Consider the following 27630-nt stretch of genomic DNA (forward strand, 5'->3'; position numbering starts at 1 on the left):
AACAGCAGTTTGCATCGAGATTTGCTATAGAAGTGATTTGGAAATACTTGAAATCAAGTATTTCCTATCACATTTTAAACAAAAAATATTGCAAATATGAATAAATACCTCTTGTTTATGAACAAATTTTTATAATGAAACTTGATAACATAAAATTGAAATTAATTTTTTTATATAATAAGAATAACTTATTATAAGAAAACTAAGAATTATATGAAAATATATAAAATAAAGATTTAATCACACTTCTTAACGAGGTTTTTATCAAGCTTTAATTGATATTATTTATGAACATAAATAAGCAGTACATATATATGTTCATATTTATTTAATAATCGAGTATTTAAAAAATTATTCAAATTCATTTAATTACTTAAAAAATGATCATAATAATTGAGCAGAACCACTAATACCTTATCAAAAGCTCAGTTCATTTGCTCTGTGTGACTTCCAGACGAAAAGAACATCCAAATTATGGAATTTTTATTAGGTCCGTACACCTGCATAGCTCAACTTTCGGATGTCAATAACATGTCGACATGTGCTCTTACTCTTTACTGTGCGGCCCGACAACCCGACCCAGACCGGAACCCGGTATTGCTATGTATTAGCTGATTTGTGCAGACCAGGGTATTACTAAGTATTGCTCGGTAATGAGAAATACTATTTGTCAAGACCAATACCTAGCAATACCGAGCAATACCGATCAATACCGAGTAATACTGAGCAATACTCCAGTTTTGCTAGGTATTATTTGGTATTGGTCTTGACAGAGCGATATTTCTCGTTATTGCCAAGCAATACCTAGCAATACACGAACATAGCAAATATCGGGTTCTGGTACAGGTCGGGTCGTCGGGTCGCGCGGTAAATAGTAAGAGCACATGACGACATGTTATTGACCTCCGGATGTAAAGCTTTCAAATTATGAGTGCTAATTATGTGAATACAATATGTATACTATACACAAATGCATACGATATATACTCTCAAATATCCGCCAAATTATTCCCGTCCAAATGCCCCGGAGAATAATTTCGCCATTTGCAGCCCCAGTCTGGTTCGATCTCCTCTCGGCCTTGATTGTCTACCAATTTACTTTTCACTGCTTCTGCCCTAACCCTAATTATCAGGTCTCTTTCCTGCCCTCGTGCTGCCGTTTCAGTACCCTAAAGATATCTCCTCCCTACTCCGACGATGAAAATGTAAGTGATCTCATGATCTTGCTTTTCTGATTACTCTCTCTCTCTCTCTCTCTCTCTCTCTCTCTCTGTGATCACTAGTTATATGATTTTCTTCCATTTTACGTCTTCTAGAGCGTCAGGACATTAGTTGGCCCAAAAGATGCTGATTCTTTAAGTTTTTCGGGATAGATGGTAATGGATCTATATCTATTTCGTTGTCTATGTAGTTTCTATTTATTGGTAGTTTGGCGCCCAAGCGTATGTGACAAACGCAACCTATTACTGTTTTTTTTTTTTTTTTTTTCTATTTCTATAATTAAAAATTCAAACAAGAAGAAGACAACTTCTCTGAAAAGATAAACGTGATAAATGTTAGGTAATTTTCTGAAACTACATTCATGGTCGGCTACCTTGGCTAGAATTAACTTTGCAAGTTCGAGCATGGCTGCTCTTATTCATATTAACTTTCTGTATTGAAAGGTGCTACTAATGCATGCCAGCTGCTACTTTGCAGACTAAAGACCGATGCGGGAATGCTTACCGATTTTGAAGTTTTGGACATGTTACGTGCTCGAGGTGCACAGCGCGATCCTATGGCCTGTATTGGACTTGTAGCTAATTCAGAGTGTAAGGTGCTTGAATAGCTATCTGTTGCTTTTCAATGTGGTTCCAGACGATTTTATTTCTTAGTTTGACTCTTATTTAAATCTTATTATGCAAAGCATTGAAATCACATTGAAATTGTTGTTGTGCAAATGCGTTTAGGTGTATGATTACCTTCTACAAAGGGCTGCTTGCAATCAGACTAGGGAAGTAATTGAAAGTTTTAAGAGAAGATATGAAGAGTTCAAGAAAGGAAATGAAAAGCGCAAGCTTACAAAGGCTGAACTGTTGAATATCATCAACTTCAGGCCATCCAGTCATGCAGAGCTATATGCGGTATCATCTCGATTTTTTTTATTAAGTATTTTCTAACTTATGAAGAAATTTTATGGATGTACAATTGGTGAAGCTTGACAATCTTTTATGCTTCTCTAGGGATATATCATCACCATTATCATTAGCTTATCCCCACTATTTGGAATCATTTTTATGAATACTTATTTTACACTTGTTCATATCAAGTGCTTCTTAAGGTGTTAAATCTATTCTTTGCAAATAATTTTGAACAACTTTTGTCTGTAGCATTTTCCTTCATAACATTTTGACATTAATTTTATCTATTCGCCTAAGTAGTGCATTGTCTACCCTTCTTGCACATGTCCCAATCAACAAGTCTATTTTAAACTACCTTATCTTTGATATATGCCTTTCAAACCATTATTCTAATATGGTCAGTCTCTTAATTTCTCCATCGTACTTTTGCCACACACTAATATTAATATTCTCATTTTTAGCCACACTTGACTATCAACAATTTTTTACCACCCAATAAGCATAGCATGCAATATAGCCGACCCAATATTCACTCTAAAATTAATATTTACATCTTATATCTCAATTCTTCTATGTATTAGGTCTGAGATACTTAAACCTATGCTTAGGTATCACTTATCTTCTGATAATGTTGAATGGTAATTGGTAATATTGTTCGTACTTAAATTGCAAATCATAAATTCAATCTTCACATCATGGTTTAAAGTTTCTATGGTTTTGAAAGAAATTCATATGAAACTCAGTAATCTTTTAGTTTTGATTGGTATTGTGAGTTTTGAAAGAAATTCATATGAGAGAGAGGGAAGACGAATGTCGGGTCAGAGGCAGAGTCACGCACGGAGGCTGAAGTTGGCAAGTGCGGCAGTCAGCTAGGGCTTCGAGTGTCGGCAGGAGGAAGAAGACAGACGAGCCGGATGCTTAGGTTCTAGGGAGTTTGACGGGATCGGGTATGTGGTCGCGATCAGGTGTAGGGCATGAAGGGTTGAGAATCTCGCGTGCGAGGTTGAAGGCGTCGATTTTATGCGGCGTCAGCTTCAGATGGGCTTGGTCGAGGGTCGACTAGGGCAGACGGAGGCTGGAGGGGCTTCGACTGAGTTCAACGGGAGCAGAGATTGTGGAAAGTGGTGCCTTTGGTTCTCTTCCTTGCGTTCAATTTTAGAGAGCGAAAGTTTGAATGGTTTTGAGGAAGCAAATGACTGTTGGAGGGAGTTACATGAGGGAGATCGTGGGTAATGGGAGCTGGCGGTTAGGTTCGATCGTAGGTTACATGTCAACAACTAAATTTGAACCAATTTGGTCCTACCAATACTTTATCATTTCTTTAGATGGAAATTATTGAGAGAAGTTTTTTTAGGCTATTTTGAACTTTTAACAATGAACTTCATTAGTTGAGGTCAACAACTAAATTTTTTTTTAATTTCTTTTTCCTTAAAAAAAAAAAAAAACAATGAACTTCGGTAGTTTGAACTGGTGTTAAGTAAGTAGATTGATCCCAAAAAAAATCAAAATGCTTTTATGAAAGTTTCTCCCCATCCATTATGTTCAAAGATGACAAAATTGAGAATATGATAAAATTTTTTCATATTTGGTGAGTTCGGATACTAAGTTGAATACCTAAAAATGTTTTGGATTAAAAGGAATACACTTAAGAAGTTTAGGTATCATTTTGATATTTACTTCCAAATGAATATTGAAGCTTTAGGGGAGTGGGGCAGATTAAAAGTTCTGTTCAGATAAATTATTAGGGCTTATAACACATTTGACTTCATGCTTCAGTACTAGGCTTGCATTTGGTTAGTATTAGAGATTACAGATGGTGTAAAATGTATTACCAAAACTGGCGTTTTGTATAACTGTTTCTGCACTTTTACTAAAATCTAAATCAATTTTACTAAAATGAGTAGTTTGTAGTAATATAATCTTAGCTACAACTAGATAAAGGTTCAAAAGAACTTGTAAATGATGAAGATTTTTGGAAAAAATGTTAATTATAATGTATATTTTTTAGTTGAACAATGAGCAGGTGAAATGCTATGTGCTTTTGGCAAAAGAGTTGCAGGGTATATCGCTGAAAATCTTTTTGGACGTTTTTTTTTTCTTTGTAAGGACATTTATAGTTCAAGCTTATGGCCTTCTATGAGCCAATATGCTTGTGAGAAACCAAGTTTCTTTATGCCTTTTAATCATATATGTTAATTATTCTGGAGCAACTCAGTCCATTCCTTATTATGAGCCTTTTTGTTGCTAAATAATAAAATAGTCAGATGGCACCAATAACCAAGGTTTATATACTGAAAAGGTAGTTCATCATTACAGTTTTTTATCCCTCCTGTTCTTCTCTTGATGGATCTTTCAGACTGCAGCTACCTTCTGCTAGATTAATTGTCACCCCTTAGAATCTTCTTGCCCTGGATATTTCTGTCTACTAATGCTGATTATATGTTGCTCCCCTTCACATTTTAATTGTTAGATGATGTACAACTAATTGTCCTATCTTTCTTGAGAATGAAAGTGCAAGAAAGCAAGAAGATTTAAAAAAAAAAATCACTAAAGATAGAGATTTTATGTGGTTTGAAGATTAGTTCCTCTAAAAAAATACTATGATTGCATGGATTCCACTATTTTTTTAGAATTATAATTACAAGATATGAACCCCTTCCCTCCCTTCAAATAAATTGGTCATGAAAACAACAAATATCCACTTAAAATATCACATAATATATTCCTAGAATACTTTTACGAAATTATCATGTAGGGAGAATATACCAATCGAATTAGGGAAGTGATCGCCATCAAAGCCTTTGTTGATAGTACGAATCATTCTCCATTAAACTTAAACACCTTTCATGCTCTTAGAACTGTTATTTAGGCTTCGTTTGGGACAACTTTTGTACTGTTTTTTAAAACGATTTTTTAGTAAAAAAGTTCAAATTCAATAAATTTTTGTAAAAGAAAACTGTTTTAGAAAGTAAGAAGAAAATCGTTCCAAACGAAGGCTTAATTGGCAACAAAATCTAGAATTTTGATCAGTATTCATATGATTTTTCACCCATGTCTGTTTTTGTCATGTTATAGGTTATACCCAATTTGGATGCTCGCTTCAAGGTAAATGAAGATGGCGGTTCAAATGATGTTGACGAACTGTTAAATATTGTGCACGAGATGTTGCCACCACCTCCACAACAACCTGAACAGGAAGCACCTGATCATGAAGAAGGTACACAAAACGCAGAAGCAATGGAACAAAACTAGACAGTTTTGCCTCATCTGCCTGTTTTTATTGTGGTTAAAGGGCTCACTCTGTTGCTTTTAGATGCAGAAACTCTCTCTCAATGATTGTTTTTGGGGAGAAATCAATTTTTTCTTCCGATCATTTTACAGAATCTTCAAGCAACTAAATGAGCCATAATAGAGTTTGTTCTTAGATTGCTATTTCTGAACTTTGCCTTGTAGCTTGGGGTGTCAATTCGGGTCAACGGGTTGGGTTCAGGTCGAACCCGAAACTGACCCGGCACTATTCGGATCAACCCAAAACCGACCCATTTTTAAAAACATGTCAGGTTACTAGACCCGAACCTGACCTGATTCGGGTCCGGGTCAACCCAACCTGACACAAATGACTCGAAGTTGATCTAAAATTACTAATTTTCGGGTCAAAATCGGGTCAATCTCGGGTTTCCGAGTCAAATAGGAGTTTTCGTGTCAATTTTGAGTCATTTTTGGGTTGCTGGGTTAACCCGATTCTGACCCAATTTTTAAAACGGGTTGATTTGTTGAACCTGAGCCCGACCTATTTCGGGTCCGGGTTGACCCTAACTTGAATTTTTCGGGTCATGTCAAAAATTGACACCCCTACTTGTAGCTAGGGATGATATCCTATGAGTGGCTGGGTTTATAATTATATTAAGGCTTCGTTTGGGGCGGATTTTTACTACTTAAAGCAATTTTTTAGCATAAAAATTTAATTTTTATATTAAAAAATTGTTTTAAAAAGCCATAAGAAAACTGTCTCAAATGAAGCCTATACATTTCATCTGGGATGACTTTTTTGCAGCTTCTTAAAATATTTTTTTAAGTCAAAAAATCGCATACTCGCTCAAAATGTTGGTATGGTTGGCGCTGATTTGAGAGTTAAACAATATTTAAAATTCTTATGGTTGCAATTCTAATAATAATTTAGGTCAAATTTAATTTTTTTATCAAATAAATTTTGAAATTCTGTAAAATTTTTCAAGATGCGTATAATATTAAAGTTAACTGATCATTTAGATATTGCATTCAATTCAAAAGTAATTAAAATTTTTTAAAATTCAATCTAATGAAAATAATGAAAATAATTTTATTTTATTGATTGATTTATTTATTTCATTTTAAATATAAATTAAAAAATTTTAACATACATAACGAGTAAATTCTGATCAGCTCCATTTTAAATACTTCCTGCAGCCATGTAAAGAAAAAAATAGCCAAACAAGCCCTTAATTACCATCACAAAACATGATTCATTAATGAAATATTAAAGTAAAAAATGCAGAAGCAATGGAGAAGCTCCATTGCTGCATTAGCAAGCAAATGATTTTCAACACTTATTTTGTGATAAAAAATTCAAGATGTCGATCTTGAATTAGTTCACTTTACCCAAAAAAAAAAAACCTTAAAATTGATTTTTTTTAAAAAATCTAAATTTAAGATTACTTTCTGACTGGAATTTAGAAACTGAAGTGGCTGATCAATAACCTCACCAGCCTTTGCCAATAAGCCATAGCCAATCTAATGCAACTCCTGAAAAAAGACCACCTAAAAGAAACAGAACCAGCAAATTTCCCAAGGCATTAGCCTCTGGTCCCTGCACAAGAAACCATTTCATTTCAGAAACAAAAAAAAAAAAAAAAAACAATTTATAAATATGAATAAATTAATGATTTAATGAAAATATTTCCAAGATATGAAAAAAGGTTGTAGAAAGCTAACCTTGTAACCCTTTGGGGCTGCAGTGAGAACACAAACGGTAAGATGACCGTTAGTTAACCCTAATAATGATGTGAGGAGTATCATCCAACCCTGTCCTCCATATTTTGCAGTGAAATAGAATGCAGGAACGAACAGAAAACGGGAAATAATTGCAATCATAAGGCCTTTCCTTGATTCTATGCAGATTTGTTTGATGAGAGGAGTAAATCTTCCAATGAGGTCCAGCACATTATACATTGCGATCAAAACAAGAGAATACCTGAACAATGAGGGAAAAACCAAATCCTCAAGAACTATAATAGGGAAGAAAAAGCCAGCGGAATCATGTGATCCAAAGAAATAGATTTATTTGGGATCTATTTCTATCAACAAGATCATGCCACATCATTGGCAATTTCAATGAGGGCTATGAAGAAGCTCTAACTTGATTTGGTACTCTCCTTGGTTCTCTAGATAAAGGTTTCATTTGGGACAGCTTTCTTACTGTTTTTTAGAACCAAAATTTTTAGTTCAAAAAATTTTTGTACTAAAAAACTGCTTTAAAAACCAGTACGAAAACTAAAGCCAAAGTTCATAGATTTGAGTCCATATTGCAACATTCCTTAAACTCAATATTTTTTAGCTCTTATGTGTGGAATTCGATCTATAATTGATCTTGTGTCGTTCTTATCTTAGGCTTCGTTTGGGACGGCTTTCTTGATGCTTCATAAAGCAACTTTCTAGTACAAAAATTAAAATTTTTTTTTGCTAGAAAGCTGCTTTAAGAAGCAGCGAGAAAGTCGTCTCAAACGAAGCCTTAGATTGACCTCCAACCTAATTATATGTGGCTAACTTTGTACCAAAGCCCTACATGGGGTCCTGGTTGGGTACCCATGCTCTGCGCGGACGACAGACTGGCTTTTCCCACCCACACCAACCCATGGTGACTTTTGAGATGTCGTACCCACCCATACCCACCCACTTTTCATGTTTCTTGAACGCAGCTTGCCACGGACTGATGGCCTTTAGGCTTCTTGCCCATTGCTCTGATTGAAAACTTTCAAGCCGCATATCAAAATTTACCATGGTCGCAGCGTGATTCAGTGCTGCACACTGTGTAGTGAAGATTGCGCTAATATAAGACATACAGTGATTAGCAATGTGAATCGATTTATCCCCCGATGCTGAGTACCCACCCATACCCACCAAGGAGGCCATGAGCATACCCATACCACCATACCCATTGGATATGGTTGAGTATATGAGTGGGCGTGGCTATGGGTACCCAATACAAAGCTCTGCTTTGTGCCTTACTTTCAATTTATAAAAGATTTGAAAAAGATCTGCATCCTTCAGGAGAAAAAATCAACAAGACATCATATATGTATATAAAAAATGGAAGTTTAAAGCTATATGAAACATGAATTTCAATAAAAAAGGAAACCAATCAAATTACTAAGAGCTTAAAAGAAGGAAGACTATATGATTCATGCAAAAAAATAGAAATACAAAAAATATTGAACCTAAGAGTGAACAAAAAAAAAAAAACATACCAAGAACCAAGTTGGTGGACCCCAGTGTCTTCAGACAAGAAGCCTGGGAAAATTGACAAAGTTAGAACATATATAAGAAACAAGTCCAGTCCATAATCCAAGTTCTGCATCAACAACTGCTTGATAGTCATACGCTCTAATTGCTTTGGATCTTCTTCAGCCTGAATTACATACAATATGCTCATTTTATAAAGTTTTTTAGTTTAACAAATTCAGATTGTGGCTTGAATGTGCAAACACACACGCACATTTGGCTTGTTCTGCAGTTGGATGCCAGCAGCTGCAAGATCTGCTGAAACTGTTTTTGATCCTTCAGAAGCTGCCTTCGATCGATAGTACTTTACGATTGGAAGCTTGGGAAAGACAAATGCATATAGTAGAACACAAAGAAACTCCAAAAATGAAGCAATCGCAAAGAAAATCACTGCAGGAATCAGTTCAAGCAATGGCCATGAAATAAACTATAATAAAACATATCATGGTTGAAAAGAATAAATTGTTCTGTACAGAAGGAAGAAGTAATTTTCACGTACTGGCTCCCTTGCGAAGACCGTCATGACTATGCTCAAAAGCTGCCTTAGTAATCAGCCTCAAAGCAGAGGTTAATGCCCCGGAAGCAGCCAAACCAGCAAGGAATGACTATATATATTCAAAATAGAAATAGAGTAGGATAATGAGTAAGTAATACAGTTTTGAAAAAATGAATTTGTGGATTAGAGATTGCGTTGTAAAAAGAGAAGAAAACCTGAATGAATTCTGGACGCATTAAGGCCAGATCACCAACCATCCCACCTTGAGCAAGTGCATCAGCAACTCCAAAAGCTGCACTTATAAGGCAAATGCCAATGAAGGGTCCAGCCCCTCCTTTCCCTGATGTTGCTAGATCTAACTGTGAGGGTAAAACAAAGATAAATCAACAGAATCATAATCATCAGCAATTGTATTAGACTAGGGGTGTAAACGAGTCGAGTCGAGCTCGAGTCAGGGGGTGTTCGAGCTCGACTCACAAGTCAAATACCGAGCTCGAGCTTGACTCGTGACACTATATCGAGCTTATCGAGCCACTCGTCGAGCCGCTCGATTCGACGTTACGGAGCCGCTCGATTTCCTGTTCGTCACTTTCCCGCCTGGTTTTGATTTTACCACCCGTTTCGAACAGATGGAGAGCGAACACAGAAATCGAGCAAAGAAGACTGTTGGAGTGAGCTCAAGACCCTTTAGCATTTATTAGAAAAGAAAAAAAGCTGCTTTTCTTCACAGCTTTTAAATTATATATATATATATATATATTTTGAAAATTTCATTATTTCAATATCTCAAAAGTTGTGTTTCATTTATTAGCATTTGTTGGTATTGATGTTCTAGAATGTTTTTATTAAGCTGCTGTTGAAGATTAGATTTAATTTTTTTAGAACTTTTAAAGGTAACAAAAATATTAATGATTTAAAAACAAATTTAAAGAGTAGTTCGAGCCAACTCGCGAGCTCACGAGCCGAGCTTCATCAAGATCGAACTCGAGCTCGTTTACTAAACGAGCTCGAGCTTGACTCGTGAGCTCGATAAGCTCGGCTCGCGAGCCCATAAACGGTTCTAGAATGTTTTTATTAAGCTGCTGTTGAAGATTAGATTTAATTTTTTTAGAACTTTTAAATGTAACAAAAATATTAATGATTTAAAAAAAATTAAACAGTAATTCAAGCCAGCTTGCGAGCTCACGGGCTGAGCTTTATCAAGAACGAGCTCGACTTGTGAGCTCGATAAGCTCGGCTCTTGAGCCCATAAATGAGTCGAGCTCGAGCCAGCTCAGCTCACTTACACACCAACCACTTCAGGTAACATGAGTTTATTACCTTCTTTTTTTTACAAACCCCTTTGGAAAAATTTAAGCCACATTACCATTGTTCTATCCCTATTTTCTTGATAATCCCTTAACCTTTTTCTACCTAATTCCTTAATAGTACATCTTCGGCACTCTATTATAGATGCCAAAATCATTTGAGTCTATATGCTATTATTACATCTAATAGATGATTCCATAATTATCCCAACTTTATAATCATTTCTCACTCCTTTCTAGTTTTACTACACATCCGTCTTAACATTCTTATTTTTACACATTATCTCTCAATGATTTTTTGTTCCTAACACTTGAATTCTTATAATAATTAGTCTATTATATTCTTCTATCACATATCACAAGGGCACTAATCAATTTAATTTGATCAGGAGAAATTTCCAAATACATTAAGGAGTTATAGGGGGGAGCTTAAGAAAAGTTGGAAAATTTACTTACAACTATCACAAGTAATGAGCTTATAAAAAACAACGTGTATCCACATATGTTCCGGATTCTAGTATTAAGCTTTGCTTCATGATAGGTGAGTATTGCAAGCATTGCGAAGGCAAAAGGTTGGTAAACTAGTGTAAGTACTCTCGTGGGATGGTACTTCTGCAACAACAAAAAGACATCAAGAAAAAAATTTAAGTAAATGCATATCTTTCCACACACCCAAAAAAGAAAAAAAAACGGTAAGTTTTGATAAGGAATGTACAATTTATATACAGGATGATTATTATGTTAGTTCATATATAAAAAGACATGCTCTACCTAGCAGTTTATTTCTGTGGACATGTTAATATCCAAAACTCTCAAATCACTTTATCAGAAAAATAGAGGCAGCTTTATATGAAAGAAAGAGTGTCAGCAAATTCATTACAGTTGCAGATCATCTTAAAAGTTCATAAACCTAAAATCTACCACATTGAAACTACAAGAAATACTCGTTTGAAGTACAAGCATGTCAAGCTTAGATTTTATTGTGCAGGTAATTAGCCAAAATAATCCAACCAAAAGTAGAGAAGTGGCCTTTCTTTCCATTTCTTAAGCTCTTTTGGATGTTAGGTATATAATAGTAAATCGTCATACATATTAGAATTAGGCTTCATTTAGGATAGCCTTCTTCTTGCTTTCTAAAATAGCTTTTTAATACAAAAATTTTTTGAATTTGATAATTTTTAACTAGAAAGCCATTTTAAAAAATAGTACGAAAGCTGTCCCAAACGAAGCCTTAGTTTCATTAAGGTTCACTTCAATTGGAGGGTTAGGAGACATACTCATCTGTCTTATCAAAAAAGGAAAATTACACATTGAGGGCTACAAAAGCTTGTTTCTGAAAATAACATGCAAGTGTAGCTCAGCTTTTAATGGGCAAGAAATTAGCTAAGACAATCCAACCAAATCAGACAAGTTTATTTTCCATCCCTTATATGAATCTCTTTTTTATCATGCCAATGAGAACTATATCTGCAAAGAATCTCTTTGAAAGAAGGGCTGGGAAGTATTGCTTTCATGGATGCGTTCAAATTCTAGATCTGTTAGAAGAGCTTGAATTTCTGTACTGGAATTAAAAGGCACATTAAAAACAGATTATCTTCAAGCCTAAATAGCTTCTTCTGGCTCAATAGCATCAAGAAACTTATTAAACACAATCATACCGGAAATTTTGTAGTATAATAGTCGACAATAGTAAGCATGCTGTTCCATGAGATGAGAGATCCATTCCCTAAGACCCAGCAAACAACAATGGCAGCAAATCTTCCCTGCGTATACAGGCAATTTCTTTGCTAATCATCACAATACATGCATAATCTCTAGCAAAGAAGAATATAGGCTTGTAATGAACCTTATTTTTGTTTGTTTCCTCTCTTTCAAACTGCGAACTCATATTTGCTTCACTTCAATATACCTTCAAGTGCTGAGAGAATCAAAGGAATAAATCACATATAAATTACTAAGAGAATCAAAGGAATAAAGCAAATAAAAAAAGTCATATCTAAGCCTAACATGATAATAACAGCTTGGTAAAATCTACATATAAATTACTGAACCGGAGAGCTCTTGAATAAAAAAACAAGGAACTCAGCAAATTAAATGAGGAAAGTTAACAAAAAGAATAAGCAAAAAACTAGGTTCCCTGAACTAAAATAAGAATTTTGTGCAGAATAATTGAGATATCTCAAAAGGATCCACCACTATTACACCTTAAAACCAGAGAAGCTAAGCAGAAAGAAGTTAACATTGTTTATGGGTGTCTGTGTGTGCATGTTTCGGCTTATCTTCAGCTCTAATCAGATAAATGAATTCTATTTCTTCTTAGCTCGCAGAGAACCTATAAGCTAAGCATGACAGAAAAAAAAACAAAATACCAATTTTGAGTAGCTCCTTAAAGAAGACTAAAAATTCAAGAGAACATGAAGGATTCCATCATGCAGTTGGAATCCAGATCACAAAAAGGACGCTTTGATGAACCTCAGAATCTCAAAGTCATTCTTTACCAGTGTAAACCTCACACAAAAACAAAACAAAGGGAGATAGCTTTACGGCAGACGCAGAAAACTTGCCACTTGAACCCAAATTGCAGAATGGAAACAAGTTTTCATAAGAAAAATACCCCACTAAATCTAAAGCAGCCTCGGAATCCAAAAAGTAATCAGAAATGATGAGGAAGAAAAGAGTACCTTTCCTTGCAATAGTAAGAAAAGAACTTTTATATCCACAACTAAAAAAAACTAGACGAGTTCCCAACAGAATTGAAAGGTATCACTCAAAACCCCAGATTTCAGTGATAAGCTCTTTTTTTAAAGGAAAATAAATGGCACGTTTGACTCCGATAGCATTCCTCTCAATGTAAATCCATTCGGGACTTCCTGAATGAATTTTCTTCCCATGCTGAAGCCATAAACCACAAAATAGAGAAAACAATAAGAATCATATAAAGTCCTAAACTTCAAACGAAAATTACAAAAAAGAAGGAATCAATGCCCCAAAAAAGATCAAATGATAGCTACAGTGAGGAAAAAAAAGTACTTTTTCCCTCTGTGTTTACCGACTGAGGCCAAGATAGAAGATTACGTGCAAGATTCCACACTATCGCATCACTGAACCCTAATTCTCAATAAACAAAGAGGCAGAGCCAAACACGAAAGGCGGGGTCTCCTTTGGCAAGTAGCTACTATCCAATTCAATTATATGGCTGGAGGCGATTGGTTTCCATTTAGGCATAGTGATCGTTCACACTTGTCAGCTCATTCTTCTTCAAAGATCCAAAGTCGCCTCCTTTTTTATCTAAATTCTTCAACGCTTGGGTCACGTCAACAGCTTTAGCACTCAAATTGCCTTAAAAAAATCTTCAAAGCCTTGGCTGGACTTCCTTTTACTGCACCTAACAAGGGAAGTTGTAGACTTATTGGGAGCTTCGATTGCTATGAAAGATTAAATAATTCGGGCTAAAGAGACCATGGAAATAGATAGCGTCATCTTTTAGGGTTTCATAAAATAAGGTGATGGTAAACAACTCAAATTAAGCAAAGCATGGTCATACTTCAGCTGTTTTTTTTTTTAATTTTATTTTAGCACGTGCAAAATTAAATTTTGGAAGTATATAACTTATATAAATTAATATTATTTTTTGCTTTAAAATTATATATATATATATTAGAGATATAAACTTCTTTCTCCTACCTAGCACCTACCAATTTTTTTTTAAAGATTTTGTTCAATGATTATATTAAATAGATTAAGAAAATTGACATTCCTTTTTTTCATCTTTTAAATATTTAAATTAATAAATAATAATCTGAAAGGTAAATTATTTCCAAATTAATTATTTTCATTAAATATATTAAAATGCAACAATTAAAAATTATATATTTAATAATTTAAATTAAATGTTAATTAATTAGCCGCAAGTGACTCGATTCATTTATAATTTCAAATGAAAAAAAAAATCTAAAATTTTATGAATTCATTGCGAAAATACCCACTCTTTATTTTGACATTTTGAAAGAAAATTATATCTTTCTAGTTTATTAATAATTACATAAATTAAGCTCGGTATAAATAATAAATATGTCAAAATTTTAAAAGTGATTTGAGGGTTAGATTTGCAAATTATTTAATATTAAATTGGCAATTATATAAATGCCTAAAACAACAACATCAAGCCCTAATCCCACTATATGGTAATGCCTACATAAATTTTTTTTATTGTCCTGTTAAGAGTCAAATTTTTATTTAAATTTAATAAAAAATATCATTTCTAATACTTTCTAACCAATTCTACTTAAATTTATCCCTACCTTTCAGGCCAAATTTAATGTATATGCTCTCCTAATCGGGCTCTCTCTAATATTAGCTGCATCAAAAATTAAATAAAAAAATTGCATCAAAATATCTAAATTAAAATATGATCAAAATATATAGATTTTAAAATAGATACAATATGAAATTAATTAAAATTCAATATTAATTAATTTTAAAATAAATTTTAAATAAATTTAGAAAAGAACCTTTCACAGGTAGGTGGAAATGGCGTCTTTGACAGCATAAATGGAAACACGCTGAGCCCCATACTATAAAGAAGACAATATCCATACGAATCAACCTGAATTTCTCGGAAGAAAAAAAGAGCAAAAATCCAAAACATTTAGAGAGAACAACTTTTTGCTTTCAGATCCGTAAAATAATGAAGATTCTGACTTAGATTCTGCGTGAAGTGCGAGAATTTGATTCCCGAAATCCTGAAGCGTTTCAGACGATCAATTAATAATAAAAATTTAAAAGATGTGCAGATCATTTTGTTCTCTTGACTGTGAGTTTAGACTTTTTATTAAAAAAATTTAGATTCTAAGCTTATATAGATTATGCGCATAAATTTATGATATGAAGTGTTATACAAATATTCCATCCAGGTTAATCACTTAGCCCACATCTTTGGTGTATGTAATACAAAAAAATGAAGATAAATCTCAACACTGAGATTCACCACTTCCGTTTGGCCATCCGTTTTGGGATGATAAGTTATACTCCGTTTTAAGATAGGCCCCTGTATCTTAAATAACTCCCTCCATAAGCGACTCAGAAACACCTTATCCTGATCGGACACAATGACTTCAGGTATGCCATGCAACGGGCCACATCTTTAATGAATACGACTGCCACCGACAATACGGTGTATGGGTGATATAAGGGAGTAAAATGAGCATATTTGCTCAATTTGCCCATCACCACTACAATCATATTGAACCTTTCCAATCTAGGTAGTCCCTCAATGAAGTCCATAGTCATCTCTTCCCATACCTTCTTGCATAATGTAAAAGGCTGTAGAAGACCACATGTTGTCATAGCAAGATATTTGTGTCTTTGACACACATCACAACTTGCCACCAACTCCTCTACATCCCTTGGCATGCCCACACAATATAGCTCCGCTCCCAGTCTATGATATGTCTTTTGAACTCTTGAATATCCCCCAACACTTGTGTCATGAAACTCCTGCAATAAGAGAGGGATATGTGGTGATGTCCTCAAGAGCACAGATCGTCCCCAGTATAGTAGCTTCTGATCTATCAAAGAGTAACCATGATGGCTATCCTTGTCCTACAATAAGTCTCTGCTGGTATTATTAAGCTCTTCATCCTGCTCCCTCTTACGCTTCAAGCTCCCTTTCATACACTAATTTCACCCTCACCCTAATGGTCAACATCTGGCTGAAATAAGCTATGGGCCTCTAACTCTGCATGAGAACTGGACCCAACCTATAGGCTGATGCATCAGTCTCTACTACAAATAATTAGCTATAATATGATAGTGCTAACACGAGGACACTCGTAATAGCTTTTTTAAATTGCTCAAATGTTGGGTGGATGCCTCCCCCCATTTGAAATAATCAATCTTCAATTGCTCTACCAATGGCCATGTTATAGAGTTGTATCCCCTCACAAACTTTATGTAGTACCCTGTGAGTCCCAAGAACCCTCTCAACTCCTTTAGAGTTTTGGGTAAGGGCCACTCTAACGTAGTCTTTATCTTGGAAAGATCTAAAGCTATTCTTGATTTGGACACCACATGTCCTAAATACTCCAACATTTATTGTGCAAAAGAACGCTTCTTCAAATTGGCATATGACTGATGCTCCTTCAATGTTACTAACACGAGCCTCAAGTGCTCCACATGCTCTACGTCAGACCAACTATACACCAAAATGTCATCGAAGAAAATTAATACAAACTTACGGAGGTTTGGCTGAAATACCTTGTTCATAAGCGACTGGAAGTTAGCTGGATGTTGGTAAGCCCAAAGGAATCACTAAAAACTTGTAGTGGCCTTCATGAGTCTTGAAAGCAGTTTTGTGGATGCCAACGAAATGCATTCTGATCTGATGATATCTTGATTTCAGATCAATCTTTGAGAATATAATCGCCCATATAACTGGTCTAGTAACTCATTAATCATTTGTATAGAAAACTTATCTATATATGTCGGGGGTCCAAGGGGGCAGCGCCCCTTAACGAGGTTTGACCTGCCCACTTGTTTCTCAGTACCCTATTTTTTTCCTATAAATATGTTATAACTTATAAATGGCTTAGGGTTTGAAGCTGTTTGTACTGCGTCTCTTCTCTATAGTGAAACCGTTCTCCCTTCCACCCGTGATTTTTCACAAATTTGAGCTTTCCACGTAAATCTCTTGCGTTCGTTTGTATTTTGCAAATCGTGATTTACTATTTTTATGTGTTTAGTTCATCGTTCCCTTCCATATATCATGATGATCATCATCATAATAAGCCTTTTCCCATGAATTCACCCTAACTATTTGGATTCGTAAAAACTTCTTTCTCATTCATTCTTATAAAATGTTGCATTTGGTTTAAACTCTCCATTAACTTTAATAAGATAAATGCTTTGCCACCTATACTTTCAAATGGGAAATTACTGCGTGTATGTGTTGGGGACTGTGAACTGGTTACCTTTAAAAATTTTCCAAGAAATTTCCTTTCCATGCAGTAATGCGGATTCTCTGTTTGAACCAACCCCACAGACAACTTCCTTCTATCAGTGCATTGATTAGTTAAAGTGTACCCCCCAATGCCGGCTGGGGCGAGTCAGTCGAGTCATATTGCTGAAATAAATCAGACTCAGCAAGTTATCAAATAGTTTACTCACCGCTTGCCCGAAGTCACTAGAATAAAATGTGCTGTAACACTGAAATTTGAGCTAAAATTATAAATAAGGATCAGAGGATGAGACTGATGTATTTGATAGGATATACTTGAGTTAGCAAGTAACCATAAGGGAAATACTTGAGTTCGCAAGCAAAACTATCACTAATTGGTGAAAACAGTGAAAATAATGCAAAATATGGGTGAAATCAGCCTCAAAACGATGGATTGCAATAAGAGAATCAAAACCAAACAAACACAAAACAAGATACAAGTGATCCTCAATCCGAGAGAAGGATCGTTATCTCCCAATCTCTAGATAAGGAGTCTAGAGCCCAAGACGCCAAAGAACTACAAGAGAAACAAATCAAGCATAACCCTAACCCTAAAACACCTCATGCTATTTAATAAATAAACTTTCCAAATCAATTTTCCCTCCAAAGCCCTAGCCGCCCCCTCCTTTTCTAATTTGAACTCAATTGGAATAGTGGAACCTACTATTGTGGGCGGCAAGCATAAAGGAGGCGGGCTACGGCAAGTATAGAGGAGGCGGGACTAGCCTGTCTCCTATAAACAAAAATTGGCCCTGGATGGGCCGGTTGGGCCAGTTCAGGAGGAACCGGCCTATCAGTATTATGACCGATTGCAATCGATCAAGTTACATCATATTATGTACTTTCTAATGGAAATCTAGTGAAATCTTCAGTCTATTACTCTAGTTTTCTCTTTCATTCAATTTTTTTTTCTCTTGGGCTCGATTCGTACTTACTAGTAAGACTCTGGTGCCACTCATAGATAGATTTGAAAACAAAATGAACACCTGCTGTCTTCGTAATGTTCTTGCATCTGCTTCCTCATCAGGTTGATGGATGCTTTTCCGGCCTTCTGCTTTTCCATACATTCCGTGAAATCATCATATTGCTTGTCGGATAGGCAGGCAAAACAAAATTCTGACAATCACTATATCATCTGCCATTGAAATTCTTCAATTATCAAAAGCATTGAAACCTTCCTCTCAAAACTAAAGCTTGCTTCGCTACTCTACTTACAGGACAGTCTTCCCATGAAAAAAGGATTAATTTGTTGTGCGCAAATGCAGTTTTCATGTATTCCTGTACAGAGACCAATCAGAAGCAATTTGAATGGAATGTTTAGCCTCACCGCATTAAAATAATATCAAAGATGACCTTCAGTTATAATCAGAAACAAATATTATGTAGATCTGATCCTTCCATATTTTCTTGCAATCTAAGCAACTCATTTCGACAGTCATCAATCTGTGCATGGCAATCATCATCAGCAGAAAAAACATGAACCGTATTTTTCTGTCCAATCCAGCTTAAACCAGGTTCCTTCCCAACAAGTAGACCTCTAATCTTTCTTCTGACTTCAACTACCTCATCCCAACTACCGACCGAAGCATAAAGATTTGAAAGTAATATATGGGTAGGAAGATCATCTGGCTCTAAATTTAACACCTTCTTAGCTGCATGGTTACCCATATCCAAATCCTTGCTGACAACAGATGAGCTCAACAAAATTCTCCACAACTCAGTGGAGCAATCTCCAAAAGGTGAGCTCGCGATCAACTCTTCAGCTTCTCGCAACAGCCCAGCTCGACTTAGCAGGTTTACCATGTAGGTATAGTGCTTTAGCCCTGGTATGATGCCATCATTCATCATACAAAACCAGTAAAACCTGGCTCTCTCAAGCAGTCCACAATGGCTACAGGCAGAAAGTAAAGAGATGTAGGTGACATGATCAGGCTGTAGACCACTTTCCACCATCTGTCGAAAAAGACTAAAGGCTTCCTCAGCATTTCCATGATTACCAAATCCTCCAATAACTGAGTTCCAGCATATTAAATCAGGCCTTCTAATTGTATCAAACACAAATCTACAACTTTCAAGGCTACCGTTTTTAGCATACATATCAACTAGGCTTCCACAAACACAAGAATTTCCTCCATATCCAACTTTAATCACCAGACCATGGAACATCTCACCCTGTCTCAGTGCGGTAAGAAAAGCTGATGCTTTTATAGCGCTGCTAAGAGAAAAGCTATCAGCTTCATGTCCTTCCACTAGCATATTAGAAAAGTATTGTATTGCCATTTCCCCACCACCCAGCATTGAATGTCCAGCCACCATCTCAGTCCATATGACCACATCCTTCTGAGGAACACTATGGAATATCTTCTCGGCCGACAATGGCTCACTATTCATAAAATACATGCCAATTAACGTCTGTCCAACGTAGACACTCTCCGTCCATCCTGTTTTACAGATCTCAGCATGAAGAGGCTTTCCATAGAATAATGAAGGAAAAGCAGCAGTAGCAGCAACGACAGCTGCAAAAGTATACTCATCGGGAGGAAGCACATCTGAGCAATTCATCAACTTTAGCTTCACAAAAGCACCAATAGCCTTCTCCCCATCACAATTACTTGAAAAACCAGCCATCAGGGAATTCCAAGACACCAAATTTGGATCATCAATTCTTTCAAAAACCAACTCAGCCGTTCTCACATCCCCACAGCTAGCATACATATCAAGAAGCGCGTTCTGCAATGGAATATCAGGTGGATACTTAGACTTAATAATATGTCCATGGACGACTCGTCCTGCATTCAAGTCCTCCGCTTTTCTGCACACAGTCAAAAGCATTGTAAACGTACAAGGAGTAGGTTCTAATCCTTCTTGTACCATGCCAACATAGAGCTGCAGTGCACGCTTAATCTCACAACCGTTCAATCTACTGAGGAGCATGGAGTTCCAAGCTACCTCATCTTTTTCAGGCATTTCGTGGAATATCCTCTCTGCCGATTCCAAGCTTAAACAACCCAAGTACATTCTCAAAAGAGACGTCTTTACAAACACATTGCCGTAGAATCCCAAAACGACGACACGGCAATGAACGGCGCTGCCAGCTCGGTGGTCATGGATGACATGTGCAAGAGCGGAGAAGGTGGAGGCGTTGGGAGTGATGCCGACCGACGACATATCATGGAACAGATGCATGCAAGAAGTGGCGTGGCAAGGGAACCTGGAATAGGCGGACATTATAGCATTGTAGGAGACGGTATTTCGGTCAGACATTCTGTCGAACAGCTTGTGTGCGTCGAGGAGTGCGCCACATTTTGAGTATAATGACAATAGGTTATTGAATAGAAAGCGGATGGAAGGGGAGGGGGCCGAGGTGAGGATGAAAGCGTGGAGCTGACGGCATTTGCGTAGAGATTTTGTTGAGGGGAGGCGGCGGAGGGACTCGGCCACGGTTGCGAGTGAGGCTTCGTAACTGGTGGGGGAAGCCAGTAAAGAAGTTATGAAAGCTATTTTCGTCATTTTGTATTTGGGGAAAATGGAATTATCAGTGGGCTCGGATCCGGTGTTTGTGCTGATGTACGTGAGTTAATGCTTCTTGGAAAAAAACTTGTCAAAGTTTTTGATCTGATTTGTGTAAGATTTAGTTAAGCGTCGAATATTTTTTAAGAGCACATAATAATATGATTTTTATTATAAGTTATGCATTAAAAATATACTATTTTCTAATATTTTTTAATTATATGTTTCCAAATTTAATTATTAATAATTATTGAGTGTTACTAAATTTAAGAAAAATGAAAATAGGGCTTAACATCTTAGCATATACATACAATTAGAATGGAGTTGAAGAGACAATCCAGTTTTTATATGGAAAGTTAGAAAAGGGAAAAATCATAAGTGACCCAAATTAAATGAACAAATAGTTATAGACTACAATTGATGTTCGTCCTTATGATTGAAGAAAGTTTTAATGCAACATAATATACATAAATTATATAGAATGCATTTTTGTAATGAAAATTGGATAAGCCATGTGGTACGGAAGCTATCTTTAATAAATCTTATACTGTTTGTTTGAGGGTAGGAGATAGACGTAAAAAGTTAGAGTTTGTGTCACGATGTGTATCATCTTTATAGGTGATGGTACGTGTTGACGTTGTTGGCGAATATAGATGGCAAAGTTTATGGAAGTCGGTGTAGCTAGGTGATAATGTTCAGAGGATGGTAGTCAAATAAAAGTGGACAAAGGACTATAATCAAGTGATAGTGGTCGAGTGACTATAGTTAAGTGGTGATGGTCGGGGGACTAAAATTTAGCAATAGTGGATGGTCAAATGACCATAGTCGTCGATGATGATAAGAGAATCGTAGTTGGGCTAATATTGTTAAATGATCAAAGTCATACAATGGTGATTGAAGGTTCAAAGTTAGATGATGATGATCAAAGGCCAAAGTCAGACAACAGTAATCGGAGGGCCGAAGTCAGGAAATAATGATTGAAGGATCATAGTCATGTGATAGTAGTCAGAGTATCATGATTGGTTTATGGTGGCCGGAGGACTGTAGTTGACCACGATGGTCAAATGAATGACCATTTTCAGGAGACCATAGTTGGGGAATTGTTGATGGAGGATCATAGTTAAGGGATAGTAGTCAAAGGATTGTATTTAAGAGATGGTGGTCGGAGAACCGAAGTTAGGGAACAATGCTTGAATGATCATGGTCGAGCGATGATTGTCGAAAGTTTGTAGCCACGTGATGGTGGTCAAAGGTTTGTTGTTGAACAACAACGGCGATAGGTATAAAGTTCGAAAAAAATAATGATTTGCAAAAAAAAAACCCTTTAGTGCTAAAATTGCAAACACTTCCATGATTCCAAACAATAATGCAACGATCGCCAAAATAAAAAAAATTATGCTTTTATAACATTTTTTTTTAATATTTGAAAAATCTAATTTATGCCCACCCGCCCCCTCACTCCCAACTTCACTTTGTAAATAAATGAAGAATAATACTTCATGTTTGTAATTCATAAAAATTTGCATGAAAATAGTTTCTAGTATGCATCTTGATAGCACATAGTAAAAAACTTATTAAGCCATCAGATTTATTGATCTCGGATTTCATGGCCATTATACTTTACAATATGCTCTAATATTAATTTGTTATAGCTAAATGCTAAACTAAATATGAGAGAGCATCCAAGTTCATAGTTTATTGAACAATAAATAAACATAGAAAAGATCACACAGAGATGCAAAATAAAGCCTATATCTACAAGAAATGGGATGAAATCCACTAAACACATGAAGCCATAGAAGATGCATAATATACATAGAATTTTGTTAGACCGATCCAGCAGATCCTATGGGACCTGCCCATGCGAAACAGAGGCGAAACTTCTCCGCCTCTACTGTATGTCGATCCAAGCGCAAGAGCCAAAAGAGCACTTTTGGAAGGTTTTTTTGAGAAAGTTTAGGAGGGAAATTGAATGTATGGACTGTTTAGAGTCTTAGAGATTTCCTTTTGAATTGTATTTTGGGAGAGAAATATACTCCTCTCGAATAGAGGATCTTTGCTTTATTTCTTCCGTTAGTTTGATTTCTTCAATAAAAATCACATTTTTGTTGTTTTTTCTATTGGATTTGCGGAGCAAACTACTGTTTTTGCCTCTCTTGATAGAATTTATTTAAAATTTTCAAGTATTTTCTATCAAATATTTGATAGCACTTCCCAAAATCCAAATACAATAGCTCTCAACTATACTTACAGATTAATATCAATCTCCAAGATGATAATGTTGATTAAAATCCTTTTAACTGATTTTACTCGTTCATTCTGAAATCAACCAATATCAATGTATTTATACATGCGAGTTGCTCATAAAATTTTAGCTAAAGAGTGGATGCCATTGTTGAGCTTCACTTCAATGACCTGCAAGGAGAAAGCAAGCAAAGCAAAAACTAGAGGAAGGAAAAACTATTCTGAGGAGAACAATGGCTCCTGTGCTTGTTCCATTTCAGCCGAATCAAAGGCTAATATAAAATGCCTAATACAACCTGAGTATAACGGCTAAAGCCTGTGTTAGCCGCAGTGGACAGAGAATATCAGGAAGTGGAGTATATGCTGACATTGACAAATAATGGAACAAGATAAGTAAGATGTGCTGAGAGTATACTCTAACAGCCATGATCACCTTCAAGCTTGCAAACCCTTGAGAAAGATCTCATGTAGATGCCTTGGGTGTTCATGCAAATTGAAAATGAAGTAAGATCACTTGCCCCTATGTAGAATCATTCCAGACGCAATTCTCAGAACTCCAAATCCCATGAGATCTGTAGCATGTGGAATCAGAGGCTGATTGACACACAAAACAAGTCCCCATTTCAGATTTTCAGTATGTCCATAAACCTCAATCCTCAAGAGGAATTATTCCATGGACCTTAAGGAAATATATCCTTTGTAATGTTCAACAAGAATAGCTAGATTAAGGTTGTGTTTGGGACAATATTTTTTGCTTCTTAAAATGACTTTCAAGTATAAAAATTAAAAAAATTTAACTAAAAAACTGCTTTAAAAAACAGTAAGAAACATGTTCCAAACGGAGCCTAACTTGTTCAAACGTGACAAAATTATGAAATTTTATTGGCAATAAATATTTATAAAATTAAGGCTTTATTTGCGATAACTTGAATTTAAAAAAAAATTAAAAAATTATTTTAAAAGCAGTAAAAAAATTATCCCAAGCCAAATTTAAATCCTACTTGACAAACTTATAGTAGCTAACCTAACAACAACAACACACACAGATAATACAAACTTACAGCAAAACTAATCCATTTGCTAGCTCTTGATCAACGAGAGACAGTAGTTTCTCCATCTTCATTATCAACAAAAGATTCTATGGTCATTTCTTTACTGCTTTCTCCCTTCTCTTCATTCCTCAATGAATGAACCGCTGAATTCTGACTGCCTATCATATTCTGAAGTGCAGTTGGCAATGGAGGCATGTTCACTTCTAAAGCTCCCTCCAGTATCTGAACAACCTGCCCCATTCCAGGCCTTAGACCCTCCGAGTCCTGAATGCACCAACATGCAACTCTACATACCCTCGTCAACTGCTCCACATCAACATCTTCCAATCTCTTATCCAATAAGCTCTTAACATCTCCTTCCACAATCTTTCTTGAAGCCCATGAAGGATAAAATGCCAGACTTCCATCATCAGAATGCATGTTGTTTCTCTTACCAGAAACCACTTCAAAGATCATCATTCCGTAGCTATACACATCAACTTTCGGTGTGATTGGGAGCCCTGAAATCCATTCTGGTGCAAGATAGCCTACAGTGCCCCTCATTGTCGTTAGCACCTTACTGAAATCTCTTCCAATAAGCTTGGCCATTCCAAAGTCTGAAACTTTGGGGTTATAATCTGCATCCAATAGCACATTGTCAGGTTTTACATCACAGTGCACTATGCATTCCCTGCACTCCTCATGAAGGTAAGCCAGTCCTCTTGCTGTTCCTAGAATGATCTGGAACCTTATCTCCCAGTTTAGCTCAGTGGGGCTGTCGCTGAAAAGCTGGGAATCAAGAGAGCTTCTTGGCATGTATTCATAAACGAGTAGCCTTTTGTTGCCGACAGAGCAGAATCCATGGAGTTGAACTAGATTAACATGTTGAATTGAGCCAAGAGTGCGAACTTCTGCGCGGAATTGCTTCTCTCCCTGCACCGCATCTTCAAGTTTCTTGACAGCTACTGGTATGGAGTTAGGAAGTATTCCTTTGAAGACTGAGCCAAAGCCCCCACTTCCAATTTTTTCGCTGAAGTTCTTGGTGATTCGTTGCAGATCACCATAGCTGAACTGCACCAAAGAGCCTTCTACCATTGCAGCCTGGCCTCTTATCTTCCTTCTTCTGCATAGCCATACGAGGCTGAAAACAATTACCAAGATTACAACTCCTCCAGCAACTGCACCAACAACCACAGCAACTACATTTGTGTTTGAGCTGCTTGGACTTGGAAGGTCAGAATCTGCGAGGCGAAGATTCAGAGTTCCTCCATTCTCACCACCAACATTAGGTTGCTGAAGGTTCCTGAGTTCCCCTTTCCAAATTGAGCAGCCAGTCCCATAAACATAAGCAGTGCAAGAACAATTTTTTAAGCAAGCTTCTTTGCATTCCACTTCATTCGTCAGATTCAAACTCTCTGGAATATTTGCAGGCAGCCTCATGTTAGGCATAGGAAAAAACCCATCTTTTTCGCATTGTAACTGCGATTTCCTCAAGCAACCTGAACTCCAATCTGTGTTTGCCCATTCTTGCTCTGAAGCAGGCTTAAAACCTTCAGCACACCTGCAAATTGAATCTGGATTCTTTTCATCACATACACCAAACGGTCCACAAAGAGAGTAGACATCGCAGTGAGCTAACGGTTGGGTAAACTCTGTCTGCCACTGTTGTGTGTTATTAATCCAAAACCATTGCTTGCCTTGCCCTTCAGAATCAACTACAAATCGCGTAAGTATATAATCCATAACCATCGTGTATGTGGCAAACTTTCTCTCTTTGTTGTCAACGAAAGTAAAGTTGAAGGCTGTTTTTTCTCGGGTTCCTGGGACGTTAGAGAAGTACTGGCCATTCCATAGACCGCTGCTCCAGTAGATGTTTGAACCATTCCAGATCAGAACATATTCGTCCGAGCCATCAGGGTTCATGCTCTGCCCGAAGAGGCCAGGCGCAGGGTCCTCAGTACTCTTCCATGATGTCAAACTCTGGTACTCTCCAGTGATTTTGTTCACACCAAGCCATCCTCCAGGCATCCATGTATCCGTCGGATGAGCGAAGCTCTGCCAGAGATCAACTTCCGAGTTTGAATCATTTCTGAGGACAAGATTCCCTGTATCGAGCAGGATGGCTATGTTAACTTTAGCAGTGGAATTCGATGACCAGATTGGAGATTTGGCGCTGTCGAGGAGGACGAGATTGCCAAGATCTGAGATTTGGAGCTTTGAAGTAGTGGGATCAGAGACGGGAGCTTTTCTGTTTGCTACCCAGAAGATCGTTTGGCCTGGGAGTTTATTGTACCAGACCCCTATGTAGAACTTGTGAGAGTTGCCAGGCGTGAAAAAGCCAAGAGCAAAGGTGCCATCTTTGGAGACTAAAGTCTGGTTTCCTGAGAGGGATTGGCCAAGAGAGAGGCTGTTTGTTGCCATAGAAATTTTGGTGTTGAGAAAGAAGGCTGTAAGTAGAAGTAGTTTTGAAACAAATTTGTATGGACTGATGTTAGCTGCCATGGTTTCTGAATCATAGGCAGAATTCAACTTCTAATGCCAATCAGAAAGTGAAATAAGGTTCTTTGATTGAGTTTTAATGAAGAATTTGGGTTCTTCTTGACAGCCTTCGTGGAGATGATAATGATGATTTTTTTTTGGAAATTATTACATGCGTCGCAGACACTTATAATAGCTGCAAATTATGTGTATAGATGTCAATACTGCACAATCTGTATGGTAGCGCGCAGCGTGTATATAGGAGTAGAGAGAGGGAGAGAGACAAATACATCTTGGCAGCAAAAACTACAGAAGAAATGCAACAGAAGCAGCGGCTGTTTAATGAACTGGTTAGAGGAGACGCTGTTATTTAAAGGAAGAGGTACGCTGAATTTATTGTCTTATACGTTACTGAGATTTATTTCATTGTATTATATTATTAAATGATGTTATTGTTGGGAAGAAAACACACAGTCAGTCAGTCACTGTTTCTTGGAAAATTATTATGTCCGGTATCCGGATTCGTCTGGACATCAATCCAGACGTGCCATGTCATCCAAATACATCAGAGTCCAGTGTATCCAGGTGACGTGGCATGTCTGGATTGGATGTTCTAATTCGCCCTGTTTTTTAAAATAGATTTTAATACACAAATTATAATTTTTATATTAAAAAGCTACTTTAAGAGCATCTCCAACTGAAAATCCTATTTTTCAATGTAAAATACAACAAAACTCCAAAATGTCGTAATTCTGCTCCAATCAAACTCCATTTCAAGGGCTTCGTCGTCTCGTAACCGTCTTTCTCCATTTCGCGGGTAAATCCCATTGACACATAAAAATTTAGCGGATGAACAGTGCTACGCCTATTTTGGGGTTCCACAGTTCACTTGCTATGAAATAGCGGCAAAATT

General features: G+C 36.6%; 4 protein-coding genes across 12 annotated transcripts; 1 reads left to right on the forward strand and 3 right to left on the reverse strand.

Moving 5' to 3' along the window:
- The first annotated feature begins 980 nt into the window (after positions 1–980).
- Positions 981–5550, forward strand: LOC110107324. Of its 3 annotated transcripts, XM_020837562.2 has the most exons (6): positions 984–1060; positions 1134–1205; positions 1317–1376; positions 1699–1816; positions 1950–2123; positions 5196–5550. In XM_020837562.2, exons 4-6 carry the CDS (start codon positions 1718–1720, stop codon positions 5370–5372), a joined length of 450 nt encoding a protein of 149 aa, XP_020693221.1. In that variant the 5' UTR covers positions 984–1060; positions 1134–1205; positions 1317–1376; positions 1699–1717; the 3' UTR covers positions 5373–5550. The 3 variants fall into 3 exon arrangements, with proteins under 3 accessions (XP_020693219.1, XP_020693221.1, XP_020693220.1); XM_020837560.2 differs by lacking the exon at positions 1317–1376 and having other exon boundaries at positions 981–1060; XM_020837561.2 differs by having other exon boundaries at positions 1003–1205.
- Positions 5551–6602: 1052 nt separating this feature from the next.
- On the reverse strand, positions 6603–13952 carry LOC110107326 (equilibrative nucleotide transporter 3). Of its 7 annotated transcripts, none has more exons than XM_020837567.2 (11): positions 13536–13952; positions 13142–13352; positions 12307–12378; positions 12119–12223; positions 10917–11072; positions 9369–9512; positions 9157–9262; positions 8872–9047; positions 8624–8784; positions 7092–7350; positions 6603–6966 (listed from the first exon to the last, which is right to left on the reverse strand). In XM_020837567.2, exons 3-11 carry the CDS (start codon positions 12346–12348, stop codon positions 6859–6861), a joined length of 1257 nt encoding a protein of 418 aa, XP_020693226.1. In that variant the 5' UTR covers positions 12349–12378; positions 13142–13352; positions 13536–13952; the 3' UTR covers positions 6603–6858. The 7 variants fall into 7 exon arrangements, with proteins under 7 accessions (XP_020693226.1, XP_028547364.1, XP_020693222.1 ...); XM_028691531.1 differs by having other exon boundaries at positions 13510–13952; XM_020837563.2 differs by having other exon boundaries at positions 13491–13952.
- Positions 13953–17820: 3868 nt separating this feature from the next.
- On the reverse strand, positions 17821–21022 carry LOC110107321 (pentatricopeptide repeat-containing protein At3g50420). The gene has a single exon (XM_020837557.2). It carries the CDS (start codon positions 20962–20964, stop codon positions 18820–18822), a length of 2145 nt encoding a protein of 714 aa, XP_020693216.1. The 5' UTR covers positions 20965–21022; the 3' UTR covers positions 17821–18819.
- A 2658-nt stretch (positions 21023–23680) lies between these two features.
- LOC110107301 (G-type lectin S-receptor-like serine/threonine-protein kinase At2g19130) lies at positions 23681–27084 on the reverse strand. Its single transcript, XM_020837524.2, has 2 exons — positions 24270–27084; positions 23681–23802 (listed from the first exon to the last, which is right to left on the reverse strand). Exon 1 carries the CDS (start codon positions 26739–26741, stop codon positions 24300–24302), a length of 2442 nt encoding a protein of 813 aa, XP_020693183.1. The 5' UTR covers positions 26742–27084; the 3' UTR covers positions 23681–23802; positions 24270–24299.
- Positions 27085–27630: the final 546 nt, after the last annotated feature.

Source organism: Dendrobium catenatum, unplaced genomic scaffold (genome assembly GCF_001605985.2).
Source record: "Dendrobium catenatum unplaced genomic scaffold, ASM160598v2 original_scaffold_4309, whole genome shotgun sequence".
In the NCBI taxonomy this organism is placed as follows: Eukaryota; Viridiplantae; Streptophyta; class Magnoliopsida; order Asparagales; family Orchidaceae; genus Dendrobium; species Dendrobium catenatum.

Bases quoted from the DNA above. Each gene is read 5' to 3' on its own strand.
- LOC110107324 (XM_020837560.2), top strand. The intron at 1,817-1,949 runs GTGCTTGAATAG...AAATGCGTTTAG, and splicing joins TAGCTAATTCAGAGTGTAAG to GTGTATGATTACCTTCTACA. The intron at 2,124-5,195 runs GTATCATCTCGA...GTCATGTTATAG, and splicing joins GTCATGCAGAGCTATATGCG to GTTATACCCAATTTGGATGC.
- LOC110107326 (XM_020837566.2), bottom strand. From the start codon at position 12,348: ATGAGTTCGCAGTTTGAAAGAGAGGAAACAAACAAAAATAAG. The intron at 9,263-9,368 runs GTTTTCTTCTCT...GAATATATATAG, and splicing joins TGCGTCCAGAATTCATTCAG to TCATTCCTTGCTGGTTTGGC. The intron at 9,048-9,156 runs GTACGTGAAAAT...TGATTCCTGCAG, and splicing joins CGGTCTTCGCAAGGGAGCCA to TGATTTTCTTTGCGATTGCT.
- LOC110107321 (XM_020837557.2), bottom strand. From the start codon at position 20,964: ATGACGAAAATAGCTTTCATAACTTCTTTACTGGCTTCCCCCACCAGT.
- LOC110107301 (XM_020837524.2), bottom strand. From the start codon at position 26,741: ATGGCAGCTAACATCAGTCCATACAAATTTGTTTCAAAACTACTTCTA.